This window comes from Podarcis cretensis (assembly GCF_951804945.1).
Source record: "Podarcis cretensis genome assembly, chromosome: 10".
Taxonomy (NCBI): Eukaryota; Metazoa; Chordata; class Lepidosauria; order Squamata; family Lacertidae; genus Podarcis; species Podarcis cretensis.
In genome coordinates, this window is record NC_137179.1 from 26,522,329 (window position 1) to 26,536,731 (window position 14,403).

The following is a 14,403-nucleotide window of genomic DNA, read 5'->3' on the forward strand; positions in this document are numbered from 1 at the left end:
CGGGGCGAAGCGGGCCCTTGCCGGAAAAAGCTCGCACGTGTCCAAGCGGGGGACGGTTCCTACGGGGTCGCGTGGCTTCTCCCTTTCGCCAGCTGAGGCCATGAGCTGCCCCGTCACCTGCGCTGCTTGGGTTCCTCGCGGCGTCGCCAAGGAGACGCCCGACAAGGTGAGCGTGGAAGCGGCGAGCGGCTTTCCTTCCTGGCACCAGCTGCCTCTGAGCGTCTCTCTCGTTAGTCCGAAGCGGCAGCGGTGCAACCACTTCCAGGGCTACCAATGCAACGCGGGAGCTTTATCAGTGCTCAGGCAGGAAAATGGTCGAGAGAGAGAGAGGGCGAAGCCAGTTCTGGTCTGCAGTTTGTAACAGCAGCAGCAGCGCTGTGGAATTTTTCAGCGCAAGTCCTGCACGAGTCTGTTCAGTAATAAGACCGTCGAGCTAAGTAGGGCTTACTCCCAGGTGTGTGTGTTTGTATTGGGAGCTTAAGTAGGCTTGGGCGTGTTAAAGTGTCGGAAAGGGTGTTGGATGGCAGCAAAGACCGTACGAATAGAGAAGCCATATCTCCTGTCTCCTGGAAAATACAAAAAGGCAACATTTATTAGGATCTGCTTTTTGGATTGTAGTGCCCTCCCGGTGAGACATGTCCTGATTAATACATTGTGGTATATGTTATTATGCAATGTTTATATCCTGCCTTTCATTCTAAAGTTTATAACGTGACTTAGAACAACTTCTGTTTTCATGTAAAATCAATCTAAACCCCAGCAAGGGAATAGTCATAAAAAAACCTGTTGCCTCTTTTTCTTTTGCCCCTAATGGAGCCATGTTGCTACTTTTACCATTTTTGCCCCTTTTCTTTTGTGTAACATCCCTCACCCACCAAGCCTTGGCCCAGTATTTGCTTGTAGCATTCAGCAGCCTTCTTGGTTTTGCTTGAGGATTGCTGATGGAGCCTTATTTGAGAAGTCTCTAGTCATAATGAAAAGTTGCATAGAATGTGGATACCTGTTACTTTGGGACACTCCAATTCCAGCTTGTCCACCCGGTGTCTCTCAGTGTTGAAAATATTGTTCTAAGGTTACTGCACAGCTGTTCCGTGGTGTTATTGATGATCAGTTTCCATTTGTTTTCAATGGCTTATTTGATTGGGCTGAATAAAAGCATACTTTTTAAAAAGTCAAGGATGCTACTGTCTGCTAGACTGTGTTGATAGAACTTCTTTACAAACCTATTCAAATGTCCTTTTAAAGAAAAACTACCTGACATGAATTAAATTGTAATTCTGTATTCTGTGCATCCACTTTGCAGGTTCATCTTGAAACAGATGAATTGAAACGCTTGGTCTCTGAAGCCAAAGAGAGACTGCAGTAAGTCTTTGTAATATTGAAGCAGAAATTAGGGAAAAGTTAATATATTGTAGGCCATTTCTATGTGAAGGTTTAATTTGTTGCAAAACCCCTGGTGTTTTTAATCCTAGACAGGTTAATCTAGGAACTCAGCTGGATTTGTAAAGAAAAAGTGTTTTATATGTGTTGTATATATGATATAACACTGTGACATCAGGTGACGCTGTGGAGTCCTGTCTTTCCCTACCAGATTTCCCTATATGAGTTTGTAATACGTTTAACTGAATTGCTGCTTTGACGTGCCTAGATAAACTGTAAATTTACTGCATTCCAGCACCTGTCAGGTGGCCAGGTTAACAGAGTGAGTTGAATAAGAACGTAATAAGAGCTTGCTGGATCAGACCAGTGACCCAACTAATCCAGTATTCTGTTCTCACTGTGGCCAACCAGATGCCGGTGAGAAACCTACAAGCAGCAACTGAGCACATGAGCCTTCTTCCCTGCTGTGGTCTCCAGAAACTGGTATTCAGAAGCATTACTGCTTCCAGCTGTGGAGGCAGAACATAGCCTTCATGGCTGGTAGCCATTGACATCTTATTCTACATGAATGGTGAAGAAGCATAGAATTGTATAAGCAAGACTATAAAAGAAAACCGTTTCTTGTGTATTTTTAGGTTTGTTCTCTGTTACACCTTTGCTTGCACATGTTCAAAAGACATAATAATTTTAAAAGATTATTGCTCATGTGTTACATTTTTGTACTTGATTTCCGCAGAACATCTCTCAGCCCAGGATAGGAAAATAACACTGTCTTCCGCATCTGCAGGAGTAAACCTGCCAAGAGCAAGGATATGAATGTTAACTTTCACATCCCTGCTTTGTAACTTTTTTGGTCCATAGAGGAAGCAAAACATTTGAAAATAGTATGGGAGGGGAATAAAATAAAGCTACACAAGCTGAGCATGCCACTGTGTATAAGGTCATAGTGAACCTATGAACTTGAGTGATGAGGTGGCTTATATGGAGGGTATTTGGTTTAAGTTAGGTGCACACAGGTTCCCTCATGTTAGGAGAAGAGTAAAAGCTGCAGCTTTGGCACTGCGGTGTGTGGCCTGTTCATTTCTGTCATTAAGGTGGTTGCTGCTGCTACTCAGTACTAATATACCAGTGAACCTCAAGGAAGCAGGTGTGAGACTTACAACTGAATCCTTTCCATATGAATGCTTACTTGGGAGAACATTGCACTGAGTTCAATGCGATTTGCTCCACAAGAAGTGTATTTAAGACTTGCAGAGTCAGTGGCAAAGAAGTGATATGGAATTGTGTGTTAGTGATTAAAAACTAAGTTGTGACATTCAGTTGTGCAAAGTATGTTGTACTTTTTCTTACATAAAGAGATGCTAGTGATGATGATGATGAACAGGAAGAGGCTTCAGGAGGCATCATGGATGTTGCTGATGCTGAGGCAACTAGCTCAGCTCCCAACGATGAGGACCATGAAGAAAATGAAAAGCTGGATGACGATGAACTGGCAGAATATGACCTGGATAATTATGATGAGGAAGATGAAGGTAACATTAGACTTGTTTCTGTGTTTCCTACCATCCACCAGCAAATTCTTCACAAGATGTTGTAATATGTTTGCTCTGAGTATTGGAAGATAGATCACAAAGGGTCAGTGTTGCAAAGGAAAGAGTATAGAGTTGAAAACACCTCACAGGAATTAGTACTTCTTTAGGAAGTCAAGGGAAATGGATTTATACATTTTATGGGCAAGGAGCTTCATTTGAAGTGCCACTTGACTTTCATCTGTTTTTGATAATGCAAAGGAGGTTTGGGCTTCACAGGGTTTGGAAGATCAGAAAGGGCTTCATGGACAGGATAATCTGCCTTGGGGAAGGATCCTCCAGTCCCAGGATCCAAAAACTAAGAATCTACCTGGGAATAAGGCACATTGAACTAAATGGGACTTATTTCTGAAGGCATGTATATAATTACATTTCAAAACTTGCAAGTTGAATGAATACCTTCACATGATTCGTATCTGGTTGGCTGCTGTGAGAAAAAGGGTGGCTGGACTTGATTAACCTTTGCTCTGATCTAACAAAGCGCTTCTTATTATCCCAGGAGAGGACTCTTACCACTAAGCCTGCCAATTATTTAAACCCCGAGAGTGGAGGAAAACTTGATCCACCAAATCTTTTTAAAAAGCAATCACTCTTCCCCATTAGGACAGGATGTGGAGAATTTCTAATAAATGGTGAAAAAAAAGCTACTGCAACTGAAGCACCAGAATAAAAATAACTAGGTATCCATTATCAATTTATTTGGTTTGGACTTGAACCCAGATGCTCTGTGCTCTAAACACTTTTTTTTGTAGCTAGATGTCCCTGCAATAGGTGGATATTTTCTCCTCTTTACACTTAAATTTGTTCATAGTAAATATATTTCAGTGAATTTTCATTAAGCTTTTAAAACCTTGTGGTGAAGGAGAGCTGTGCTTTTTTTGCTAAAATGTTGTTTTTTATAGGCAGACAGTTTTATGACAATTCAAATAGCATTTGATTGTTCATCATAAAACCTTTTATGTTCTCTCTTGTGCTTCATTTTGACCAATAATTTTACTAAGGAAACTGTTGCTTGCTAAGGTTTCACTTTGATTTGAGTTTGACTTACTTAGCGCAATCTGCCATGTGAAATTGTGAATATTCTTTTACAGGCACTGAGAGTCTTGGAAAGACCCTAGCAGGTCTCACAGTGTATGGAAGCAATGAAAATGATCCTTATGTCACTCTTAAAGATACAGTGAGTACTTTTGTCGAACAAAAGTGGAAGCAAAACCTTCTAAACTCCTCCTAGCTGTTTGATCTATTCACATCATGCAGTGGTACGCTTAGGGTTACAAGTGCATGTAGCCTGCATATTTGTGTATTGGGTTTTGTCTTACTTCATATGGTATCTAGTTATTTAACCCACGTCCCTTGTTACAGAAATATTTAAATTTATAAAGAATTAGTTGAGTTTGTTCCTTCACTTATAAGTATAGCCTCATTTGGAACTCCTTACACTCAAGACCAGCTTTTTGAGGTGGCTGATTTCTCACCTTCATTTGTATTCTGTGTTCAGGGTTCCTTAAATTGACCTCTGTTGATGGTTTTCTCTAAGTGTGAAGTTAGAGTGATGGTCTTCTGGTCCTTTTCAACACTGTGACTTACTTTAATCTGACTGCATTTCCTGCTTAAAGTAAAGATACCCCTGACCGTTAGGTCCAGTCACGGACGACTCTGGGGTTTGCGTGCTCATCTCGCTCTATAGGCTGAGGGACCAGGCATTTGTCCGCAGACAGCTTCTGGGTCATGTGGCCAGCATGACAAACCAGAGCAGCACACAGAAACGCTGTTTACCTTCCCATCAGAGTGGTACCTATTTATCTACTTGCACTTTGACATGCTTTTGAACTGCTAGGTGGACAGGAGCTGGGACCGAACAATGGGATCTCACCCCGTGGCGGGGGGGGGGGGGGTTGAACTGACAACCTTCCAATCGGCAAGCCCTAGGCTCTGTGGTTTAGATCACCTGTGTCCCTTGCATTTCCTACTTATTTGGGTCTAAATCCCAGTGAAGTCAGTCAATCAGGAAATCCCACTAACCACACATATTAAATTTATATACTGCTCTTCATCACATAATAAAAGCAAGGTAAACACACGCATGTGCATGCACACACAAAGAATCATATTTTTGTATGATTCTTTGACAGTTTTGTCTGAAGGCATTCTGCTTTATCCTCTGGGAGGCTTGGGGTGAGGTGAATTATCTTGCTACTCTTTTTGTATGCTCTGTGGTGGTGCTGTTCTGAAATATGGGGAAGAGGAAGGGATAGCGGGGATGAAATGTAATGGTGCATCTTGACTTTATTATGATGAAATGCATATATAATCTGTATATGTAGTAATTTTGTTAGGTATGTGATAATCACAACAATATTACTTGAGGTTTCAGTTTTGGGCACTGATATCCCAGTTCTTTCTGCTAATCTTCAAGCTCTTTCTGAATGCTTAGACTGCAATCCTAACCCCACTTACTTGGGAGTAAGGCCCATTGTATTCATTAGGACTTACATCTGAGAGTGCATGGTTAGGATTGCACCCTTATTTATCCTATCAGGCACAGTGCTATTTTTGAATGCTTATTGACCCCTATATTCATAGAAGCTTAAGCTGATATCCAAAGAATCAAGCCACTAATTTAGTGCCAAAAGCAATTGAGATTTTGTTCCCTTGGGCAGCAGTTCACTATCACATGGCAACTGATTTTGAAACAGTGGGGAATTTCGAGAGTAAGTAGCTATGTGGAAGGGGAAGTGGGTGGGGGCATACTGGTCATTCCCAAGTGTTTGAACGCACCTAAAATAGCCTTTGATTCTGACCATTGTGTACAGCAGTGTTCTAACACTACTGATCATTCTCTTTTAGGAGCAATATGAGCATGAAGACTTCATGATTAAGCCCAGTGACAACTTTGTCGTTTGTGGCAGAGTTGATAAGGACCACTGCAGTCTAGAAGTTCACGGTGGGTAAAGGTGCCTTGCTTTTAATACAGTGATAGCAAATATTTGGTTTATCTGGTATTACGGTCAACTGCTTCTTTCGCCTATTGATTTCCATCATTTGAAAACGAGTTAACTTCAGACATTGCCTTTTACAGTTGCAGCAGGGCTAGGGAATGTTTTTGGCTTGGTGGGCCAGATCCGCATCTGTTCCCACCCTTGCGAGCTGACTTTGGCAGATGAGAATCGCCTAATGTCCTCATGAGTCAGGGTGGTTGATGGGTTGGAGTCTGCAGACCAACCGTCAGAGTCCAGCGAGAGAGGTGTTTCCTTGCAGCTCAGGATACTCTGATGTCCAAACCCATATGGCATGAACCACAGAGTGGATCCATCTCTTCTTTGTAGCTGCAGTTGCCAGAGGAATCTTCCTTTGAGGAATCCTGGTCTAGGGCCACAACGCGCCTGAGTTGTCATCTTTCGCCTTTGCTTGCACTATTGTTTGCCCAATGTGTTTCTTGTTCGGGGTGGTTAAACTTACTAAATGCATAAGACAAACTGTTGCTGTTGACAACTCAGCTTTGTGTCTCGCTAACGACACTAGGAGACTTTGTCAGCAACTCTGCAATACATCAGTTTTCCCCTCCTCCTACAAGGGACTATAGAAAGAGGGAACTTGTCAGGCTACAGTTCATGCCTGTCAGGCTTTAGTTGAAAATTGTGTGGACCTGACCTAAAGAAATTATACTGTGGTGCTGAAGGATCTTGCAAAGTGCTTTCACATACCTAACATTTGGTGTTTTCAGTACTGCATGTTTGCTTCATATTCAAGGCTCTGCTTTGTTAACCAGTCTACTTTTTTTTTCCTCCACAAGAGGTTTATTATTATTATTATTATTATTATTATTATTATTATCATTATTATCTTTAAGCAACATACTTATGAAAGCTTTCCCAGCAGAATGGTCTCTACCATGGGTGTTTCTCTTTCATTTGCTGCTGTTTTCTGTGTTTTTAGCTGTTATTTAAAGGTGTTTTTTATCATATTGTGTGTCACCTTGACACATGTCGAAGAAGTTTAAGATGATATTATCGACAAAAACAAAAAGTATATAAATTACAAAATTTTATTCATACAGTTTATAACCATGAAGAGGACTCGTTTTACGTCCATCATGATATCCTCTTATCAGCATATCCTTTGAGTGCAGAATGGCTGAACTTTGATCCTAACCCAGAGGATTCTGCAGGTAAGTTAATTGCAAGATTTTTCTAAATTCCATTTGGTGCTTTTTGGATAGAAGTTTTGGCACATCCAGCCAGCACACATCCCTGTCCCTCCCCCCCCCAAAAAAAAATATTGTTTTAAAAGACTAACGGCTCAGGAACTGTATTTATTTATACATTTCTATACCATCCTTCAACATGTAGTCACCATGTGGTGTACAACATATTAAAACACACTGGAACAAATCCTAAAGGAAAAAATATGCAGTAAATGCAACATAAAATAAAATAGAGGGTGCAATTTCAGACAGAGTATACAGCTCTTTACCTCCCAAAGCCTATTGAAAGACGTATATCTTCACCTTCCTTCTAAAAGAGTACAGTGGTGCCTCGCAAGACGAAAAGAATCCGTTCCGCGAGTCTCTTCATCTTGCGGTTTTTTCGTCTTGCGAAGCAAGCCCATTAGCGGATTAGTGCTATTAGTGGCTTAGCGGATCAGCTGATAAGCGGCTTAGCGGATCAGCTGATAAGCGGCTTAGCGGCTTAGAAAAAGGGGGGGAAAGGGAAAAAAACCCGCAGGCACTCGCAAGACATTTTCGTCTTGCGAAGCAAGCCCATAGGAAATTCATTTTGCGAAGCACCTCCAAAACGGAAAACCCTTTCGTCTAGCGGGTTTTCCGTCTTGCGAGGCATTCGTCTTGCGGGGCACCACTGTACAATGCTGAGGTATGTTCCATCTTAGTGGGGAGACTGTTCCATAGTTTAGATCTGCCACTAAAAAGCCCTATTATGCACCCCTATACTGCTGATATGGTCCCTCATTTTTTATCTTGTGCAAGCTTGATAACTGCTACTTATTTTGTTCTGAGAATTTCTGATAATTCTTCCAAGTAGCTTTTAAATGTGTGAATTTTCACCTTATATTTATATTGAGAAATGTGAGCTGGATTTGGATGTAGGCAACCTAGGTTCAGATTTCCAATTGCCTGTGAAGTTCGCTAAGTGTCTTTTGGCAGATTATTGTGTATCTGAAGGCATGCAGGATACAAAGACAGTGATTAAAATCCCACTCTGTCTCACAGCACATTTTAATTGAAATATATTATGACAATGCTATAGGGCTGGGGAACATGTGTATGTTATATATGTGCATATTTGGTGGTATATAATATGTGTGTGTACCACAGAAAAATGAACAAGTATCTTTATTTTCAATGAGAAGTGGTTTATTTACTTAGACATTTATATCCTACTTACCTATGGTAAAATTAATCTCAAGACAGTGTACCAATAGAAATCTAACACTGTGAATTCATGAGATGACCTGATTTAAAAATTGCAATCCTATTGAGGTAGTTCCATGAGGAAATAGCAGACACCAGCAATGTGTTAAAAATGTGCAGGATTCATGAAGTAACTCCTGATTATCTTGGGTATTCCTCCATCAGGGAATTATGTTGCCGTGGGCACAATGAGTCCTGTTATTGAAGTTTGGGACCTTGACGTAGTGGATAGTTTAGAGCCAGTCTTTTCCCTTGGAAGCAAGAAAGCAAAAACGAAGAAGAAGAAAGGGGAAAAGGTAAGTAAGCTGACTTTATTATCAATATCATAGTCAGTAATAACCTTTTGGGATGAAGGCCAAAAAGAGCTGCTCACTTTCTGTGCTTACACATTGCATTTTCAAACCATTGGATATATTTGTTATTTACAGACCCATCAGGAAGTGGTTTTGTTTCTTTCGGAAACAGTTTACAGATACCCAAGGAGGGGAGGAATTGATTGATCATGTTTGGAACTCAGTATTGGAGAATTGTCATAACTCATTAGGAGTGTCTCTATGCATAGGTCTGAACAGAGAGCGGTAACTTGGATTTACCGTATTTTTCGACCCATAGGGCGCACCGCCTCATAGGACGCACCTAGTTTTTTTGGGGGGGAAATAAAGAAAAAAAATTATTTCCCCCCCAGGGGCGGGGCTGGCGCGGGGGAAGCCCGAGCTTCCCCAGCCCCGAGAACAGTCTGCTATCCGCAAGCCTAGGGAGCCTGGCGGGAAGTCACGCCGGTCTCCCCAGGCTTGCGGAGAGCTGTGCGAAGCCCGGGCATGCTCTTCAGCGCGTCCCGGGCTTCGGAATGCAGGCAGCTCTGCGCAGCCCTTGGGAGCCTGGCATGACTTCGCGCCGGGCACCCTATGGCTGCGCAGAGCTTCCTGAAGCCTGCATTCGCCCCATAGGACGCACACACATTTTCCCTGCATTTTTGGAGGGGAAAAAGTGCGTCCTATAGGGCGAAAAATACGGTAATTCAGAAGAGTTTGGGTGGGACTAGTTCCCAGTAGACTGTTCCCAGTGATGGTAGCCACATTGACAAAGATGAAACGTGGGGATTGGGGGCACTGTGGTTGGAATCAGGCGGGGGCGGGCAGCATCTTGTGGGATCTTCAGCTAGTCCAAAAGTATTTCATTGAGACATCTAGCCTCTCTTCTTTGCGCTTCAGTTTGTGAAGGGGCTTCACAGAATGGGGGAAAGAGACCGAGGATTTAGGTTGCAAGTTCTGCCCATGGAAAGAGACTGGCTGTATCTTGGGAAGGGCTGTAGCTCAGTGGTGGAGCATGTGGTATGTGTGCAGAAGGCCTAGCGTTCAATTCCTGGCACCTCCAGGTAGGACTGGGATAGACTCATGTCTGAATCCCTGCACAGCTGCTGCCATTCAGCATAGGCAACAGTGAACTAGATGGTGGACAACTGGTCTGACTTGGTTTAAGGCAGATTGCCATGTTCCTAAGTGGGGCAAGAGAATATAAACTGGAATTGCCTCAGAAGCTGTAGGAACTCTCTGAACCAGGGCTGCGTGTCTTGAAATGATTGGGCCTAGGTTATTCATGTTAATATCGGTGGGCCAGCTCCGAGTAGGTCCAGCACTGGCTACAAGCCTGTGCTTTTTCCATGTTTGCTCCATGGAGCATTGGAATTGGCTGCTTGAGCTTGCTTGCTTATTGAAGTAAATGTGGAAGCTATAAAGGACTTCTTAACGTTTTTATATAAAGAATGCGTCTAAAGAAGACCATCAAGAAGGGCATACCGATGCAGTGCTTGACCTTTCATGGAATAAACAACTCAGGTAAGTAAAAATTAAGGTAACACAGTGTAAAGATAATTTGTAGAAATATTTTTGTGTGTGTATTCGCATACTTGCGCACAATTCTTCAATATCTGTTATTGGAAATATGGTAGAAAATAGATTTCTGCCCTCGCTGTGCCATAGATATTTAAGGGGGAAATTAATCTATGTGTGAAAGAGATTTGCACCAATTTCTGGTGTAGATATATATTTTAAGCTTCTATATTTCTCTGGGGCTCCATTTGAAGTCCTTTTCAGATATTAGGTCTAGTCCTCTGTGCGTAAAAGGCCACACGGGGGGGGGGGGCAGACTCTGCAGATCTGCAGTGCCCATGTGCTAAGGCATGTACAAGCCTGTACTTGTAGATGTACATTTGAATGTAGAGGTAGTACCTGCTGCCACCTCCTGTGTGTGTGTAAGATTAGATCCAATGTCTAAACAAGGCTTTTGTGTTTCTTTTTGCTAGTTCACCAGCAACTTTAATTGCTTTAGTTTTTTTTAGTGTCTCCACTCTCCAGAGGTCCCCATTCCAGTCTGACAGTCTGGTTTATTAGGAATCATGGTTATCAGTTGCTCCAGGACAATTGCAGCAGGTGGCTCTTAGCTCAGATGTTTTTTAGTCCGCAAACCACAGGGCCTTGCCCTTTTAATATTCTAGCTGTTGGCTGTGAGACTAGGTAGTGTTGGGTAAGTAGTTGAAACCTCTGCCAGGTAGGCAGCAGCAGCAGCAGGCTGGTCGTCTTCCTCCTTAGCACCAGCTTGCCCCTGGAATCTCCTGCCTTTTGTGGAGGTTAATTAAATAGTTTAGGAAACAGAACTACATTACCCATTAAGATAGGATGCTGGGATCAGGAAGCAAATTGCATCCAGCCTTTGCCAATCTTTGTTTACCTTTGTAATGCAGTGAACACACCTTTCAAATACTAATGTAATTAAAAACGCATACGCTATGCTATTAAAAACGCATACGCATTTCAGTGGCTGGAATGACTGCTTAAAACGATATGCACCCGTTTTTTGTATTTAGGCAGCGCTGTTTTGTATCTCTGAGCCTACAGCAGAGTTGAAAAGAGACCAAAATGGGTATGGAATGGGTCTACACTTGGGCCACTGGGCCTTCACTTTGTTCATATGAACCCACACACCTCTTTCCTTCAGATCTGTGTTGGCGAGTGCATCAGCTGACCACTCTGTAATTCTTTGGGATATGTCGAGGGGCACACCAGCAGCAACGCTTTCTCTTCACACAGACAAGGTATGCTGACGATTCCAGAACCATCGACTGTAGTATTTCTACTACAACAAAAGAAATGTGTGGCGCATTTAAAGTCTAGCTATAGGCATAAACTGCCATGGACTTGGTAACCCATTCCCCCCCAGTGTTAACTTTTTACCAGAAAACAGCAAAGAGAGCGCCCACCAGCCAGTTGGCTTCATGGAAAATTTGTGTGACCACTTTACTGGTAACTAGCTTAATCAGCTTCTCACTGCTTTGCTGGCAGTACATTTAGCACCTGTGTGGCAAATGAGAGTTTATTAAGGCCCCCAGCACAGAGGAAGTTTTACCTGCTGCATTATTTCAGTCTTGTAGTTCTTAAGGACAGGAGCCTGCCTGAAAAAGCCGTTAGAACTCTGGGTGTATATCAAAAGCAAGCTCTGGTGGTATATTCCTGCTCTTCTCCCTTCTGGGAGCTGGTAAGATGAATAGTGCCTTTCCAGGCACACTGTTAATAGCAGAGCCTTCCCGGTGTAAGCAAGATAACGGTAGAAAGGTTTTTATAAGCACTTAATGTAATTGAAGGGACACGTTTATTCCTTTGAGTTTTCATTAGTTCTTGATTTAGATGAAAAAAGAAATAACAGGTTAGAAGAGGTATGGAACATGAGGCACTAGTCAAGCAAGGTTTTATGACCTGAGAGAAATGTTGTCTGCCAGTTGTAAAACTGAAATGAAACAGATTTTGAAAGAGTTGTTTTTGTAAAAATAATCAGATTTGAATGTCAGCAGCCAAAGATGAAGATGGAAAAAAGCAGCTTTGGGTTCAAAACCTCAAATTCACACTTTGGTCACACCACTTCTAACAAGAGTAATCAAATCCAAAGGTGGCTGGAGCTCATTCCTTTAATAATGGCTGTGTAGATAGGGGTGTTTCAGCAGGTGCTCTTGTCTTAATGTTGCTGCAAGGATGAAAAACCGCCTCTACTGCCATTTTCTGTTCTGCTGTTTAAAATCACAGCAGGCCTGCCATCCCTTGCCTCTGGTAACGCTAAGTGCAAATACCACTGAGACAAGTTTTAGCAGTATACAAAACAACTTAAGTTTCACAACCAAAATATAACACAAAGGAAAATGCCTCTAAATTTTGGGTTTCACCTTTACCTACAATTTTCTTAGAAGGGCAGGTGATGGCAGCTCCGTGGTAGAAATTGAGGTCAACTACCAAATTTGATTAATCAGGTGAAACACCATCAGGATGTCTAGACTGCAAAGAGATGAGTACTGTAGGAATGCCTGCTTGCTACTGTCAGAAACTGTAAATAATAAAAGTAAATAAAATTCTTGGCCAGGCACCAGGACTCTCCTTTTTCTTTCTCCAACATCCGCAACTTTGATCCAATATTTATTTTGTATGCTAAGGAATGGATCTATTTTGTTTAAAGGTAGCAGGTAACCAGATTTCCAGAAACCTGGCTGTTTGTAGAAAAATTCCATGTATCAAGAATTACACAAAATGAGATCATATACAGTATATTTCAGTTGAACTGTGTCTCTCAAATCTAATGTTCTTTGCAGGTGCAGACACTGCAGTTTCATCCTTTTGAAACACAGACTCTCGTCTCTGGTTCTTACGACAAGTAAGGAAGGGCATGTTATACTTTCCCTGCTCTACTTGTACAGTGTAGGAGCTGCATGATTGTAACAGGAGTACAGAAATCATAATGTGGCACTAAAATCACTTTTTGCTTCAGCGTAGGGTTTGGCTTATTCTTTTGTTAACCTTATGTTGTCTGATACACTGGTTTGGTTACCCTTCCTTCCTTGGTGATCTCTGAACGGTAGTGTTCAGTCTGATTTTCTTACTGTTACAACCTCTGGGGTATGCTATGCTTTTCTCAATTACTTAACCTAGAATTAAAGAGATTTTGAAAAGTTTGGCACGGGTGTGGAGGGAGAAGGTTGAACAAAAACTCCGCATTTAATCAAATAAAAGAACTTGATACCCTGCTTGAGTCAATGCTCTGATTCTGCTTTCCAGATCAGCAATTTTGTATGACTGCAGAAGTCCACAGGATAACCATCGAACCTGGCGCTTCAGTGGGCAGGTTGAAAGAGTGACTTGGAATCATTTTTCCCCTCACCACTTCTTGGCAAGTACAAGGTTCCCTGTTACCTTTTTCTGCCTTGTGTTTTCCCCTCTATTTATGTATTTACACCTCACCTAATGAAGGTCCTTGAGGCTATTTTTAACATACAAAATGAATGGACAGCAAATACTAAATTGGAACATAATGCCACCCACAAAAATTAAACTAATCAGCAGGCTTGAGGTCTGCTATCTATTGCTGTTCCACTGTACCTGCTACCAACAGGCTCTGCCAAAAACAAACTTCCACCAAGGGTGATGGGCCAGACACAGTCCCCAATTTCTCCCAGAGACCGTGCCGAGTCCTTACTGCCGCAGATGCTGCTCATCCGCACCCCTCTTTTGTTTCTGGGTATGGCTTGTGTGAGGCCTGATGGCATCATTTGTGGGGCTGAGCTTGACCCACGCATTTCCAGATATTGTTGTATTGATTCCTTCTGCTTTTTAACAGTGCTTGGAACTGTTTTCTCTAGGCCAGCACAGAAGATGGATTTGTATACTGTCTGGATGCTCGTTCACATAAACCAGTATTTACAATGAAAGCTCATAACGAAGAAGTATCTGGTAAATTTTCTGTTTCTGCCCCAAACAAATGCTAGGTCTCATTTCTATATACAGTATATCCAATATAAACCGGGATGGGGGTTAGTTATCCTGTATAGACATGCCTGAGACAAACACGTACTTGCCATTGTGCAGTGTATAAGAGATGACAGATGAAATAGGAAATCTAAGATACCTTGTTTTTACCAGAGGAAGGGGAAGCAGTGATTGTTTGGTTGGTACTGCTAACCAAGGACTTTGA

The 14,403-nt window shown here is 42.1% G+C and overlaps 1 protein-coding gene across 2 annotated transcripts in view; it reads left to right on the forward strand.

The window, feature by feature from the left end:
- PWP1 (PWP1 homolog, endonuclein) overlaps positions 1–14,403 on the forward strand; it is a 17,061-nt gene continuing 2,658 nt past the window's right edge. For both annotated transcript variants that reach the window (XM_079992762.1, XM_079992761.1), the window contains exons 1-12: positions 1–166; positions 1,304–1,362; positions 2,737–2,912; positions 4,061–4,146; positions 5,817–5,913; positions 7,027–7,137; positions 8,563–8,693; positions 10,159–10,232; positions 11,392–11,488; positions 13,028–13,089; positions 13,491–13,602; positions 14,072–14,162. In XM_079992762.1, the coding sequence (XP_079848888.1) occupies positions 101–166; positions 1,304–1,362; positions 2,737–2,912; positions 4,061–4,146; positions 5,817–5,913; positions 7,027–7,137; positions 8,563–8,693; positions 10,159–10,232; positions 11,392–11,488; positions 13,028–13,089; positions 13,491–13,602; positions 14,072–14,162 (1,162 nt within the window). In that variant the 5' untranslated portion in view covers positions 1–100. The remainder of the gene's footprint in view (positions 167–1,303; positions 1,363–2,736; positions 2,913–4,060; positions 4,147–5,816; positions 5,914–7,026; positions 7,138–8,562; positions 8,694–10,158; positions 10,233–11,391; positions 11,489–13,027; positions 13,090–13,490; positions 13,603–14,071; positions 14,163–14,403) is intronic.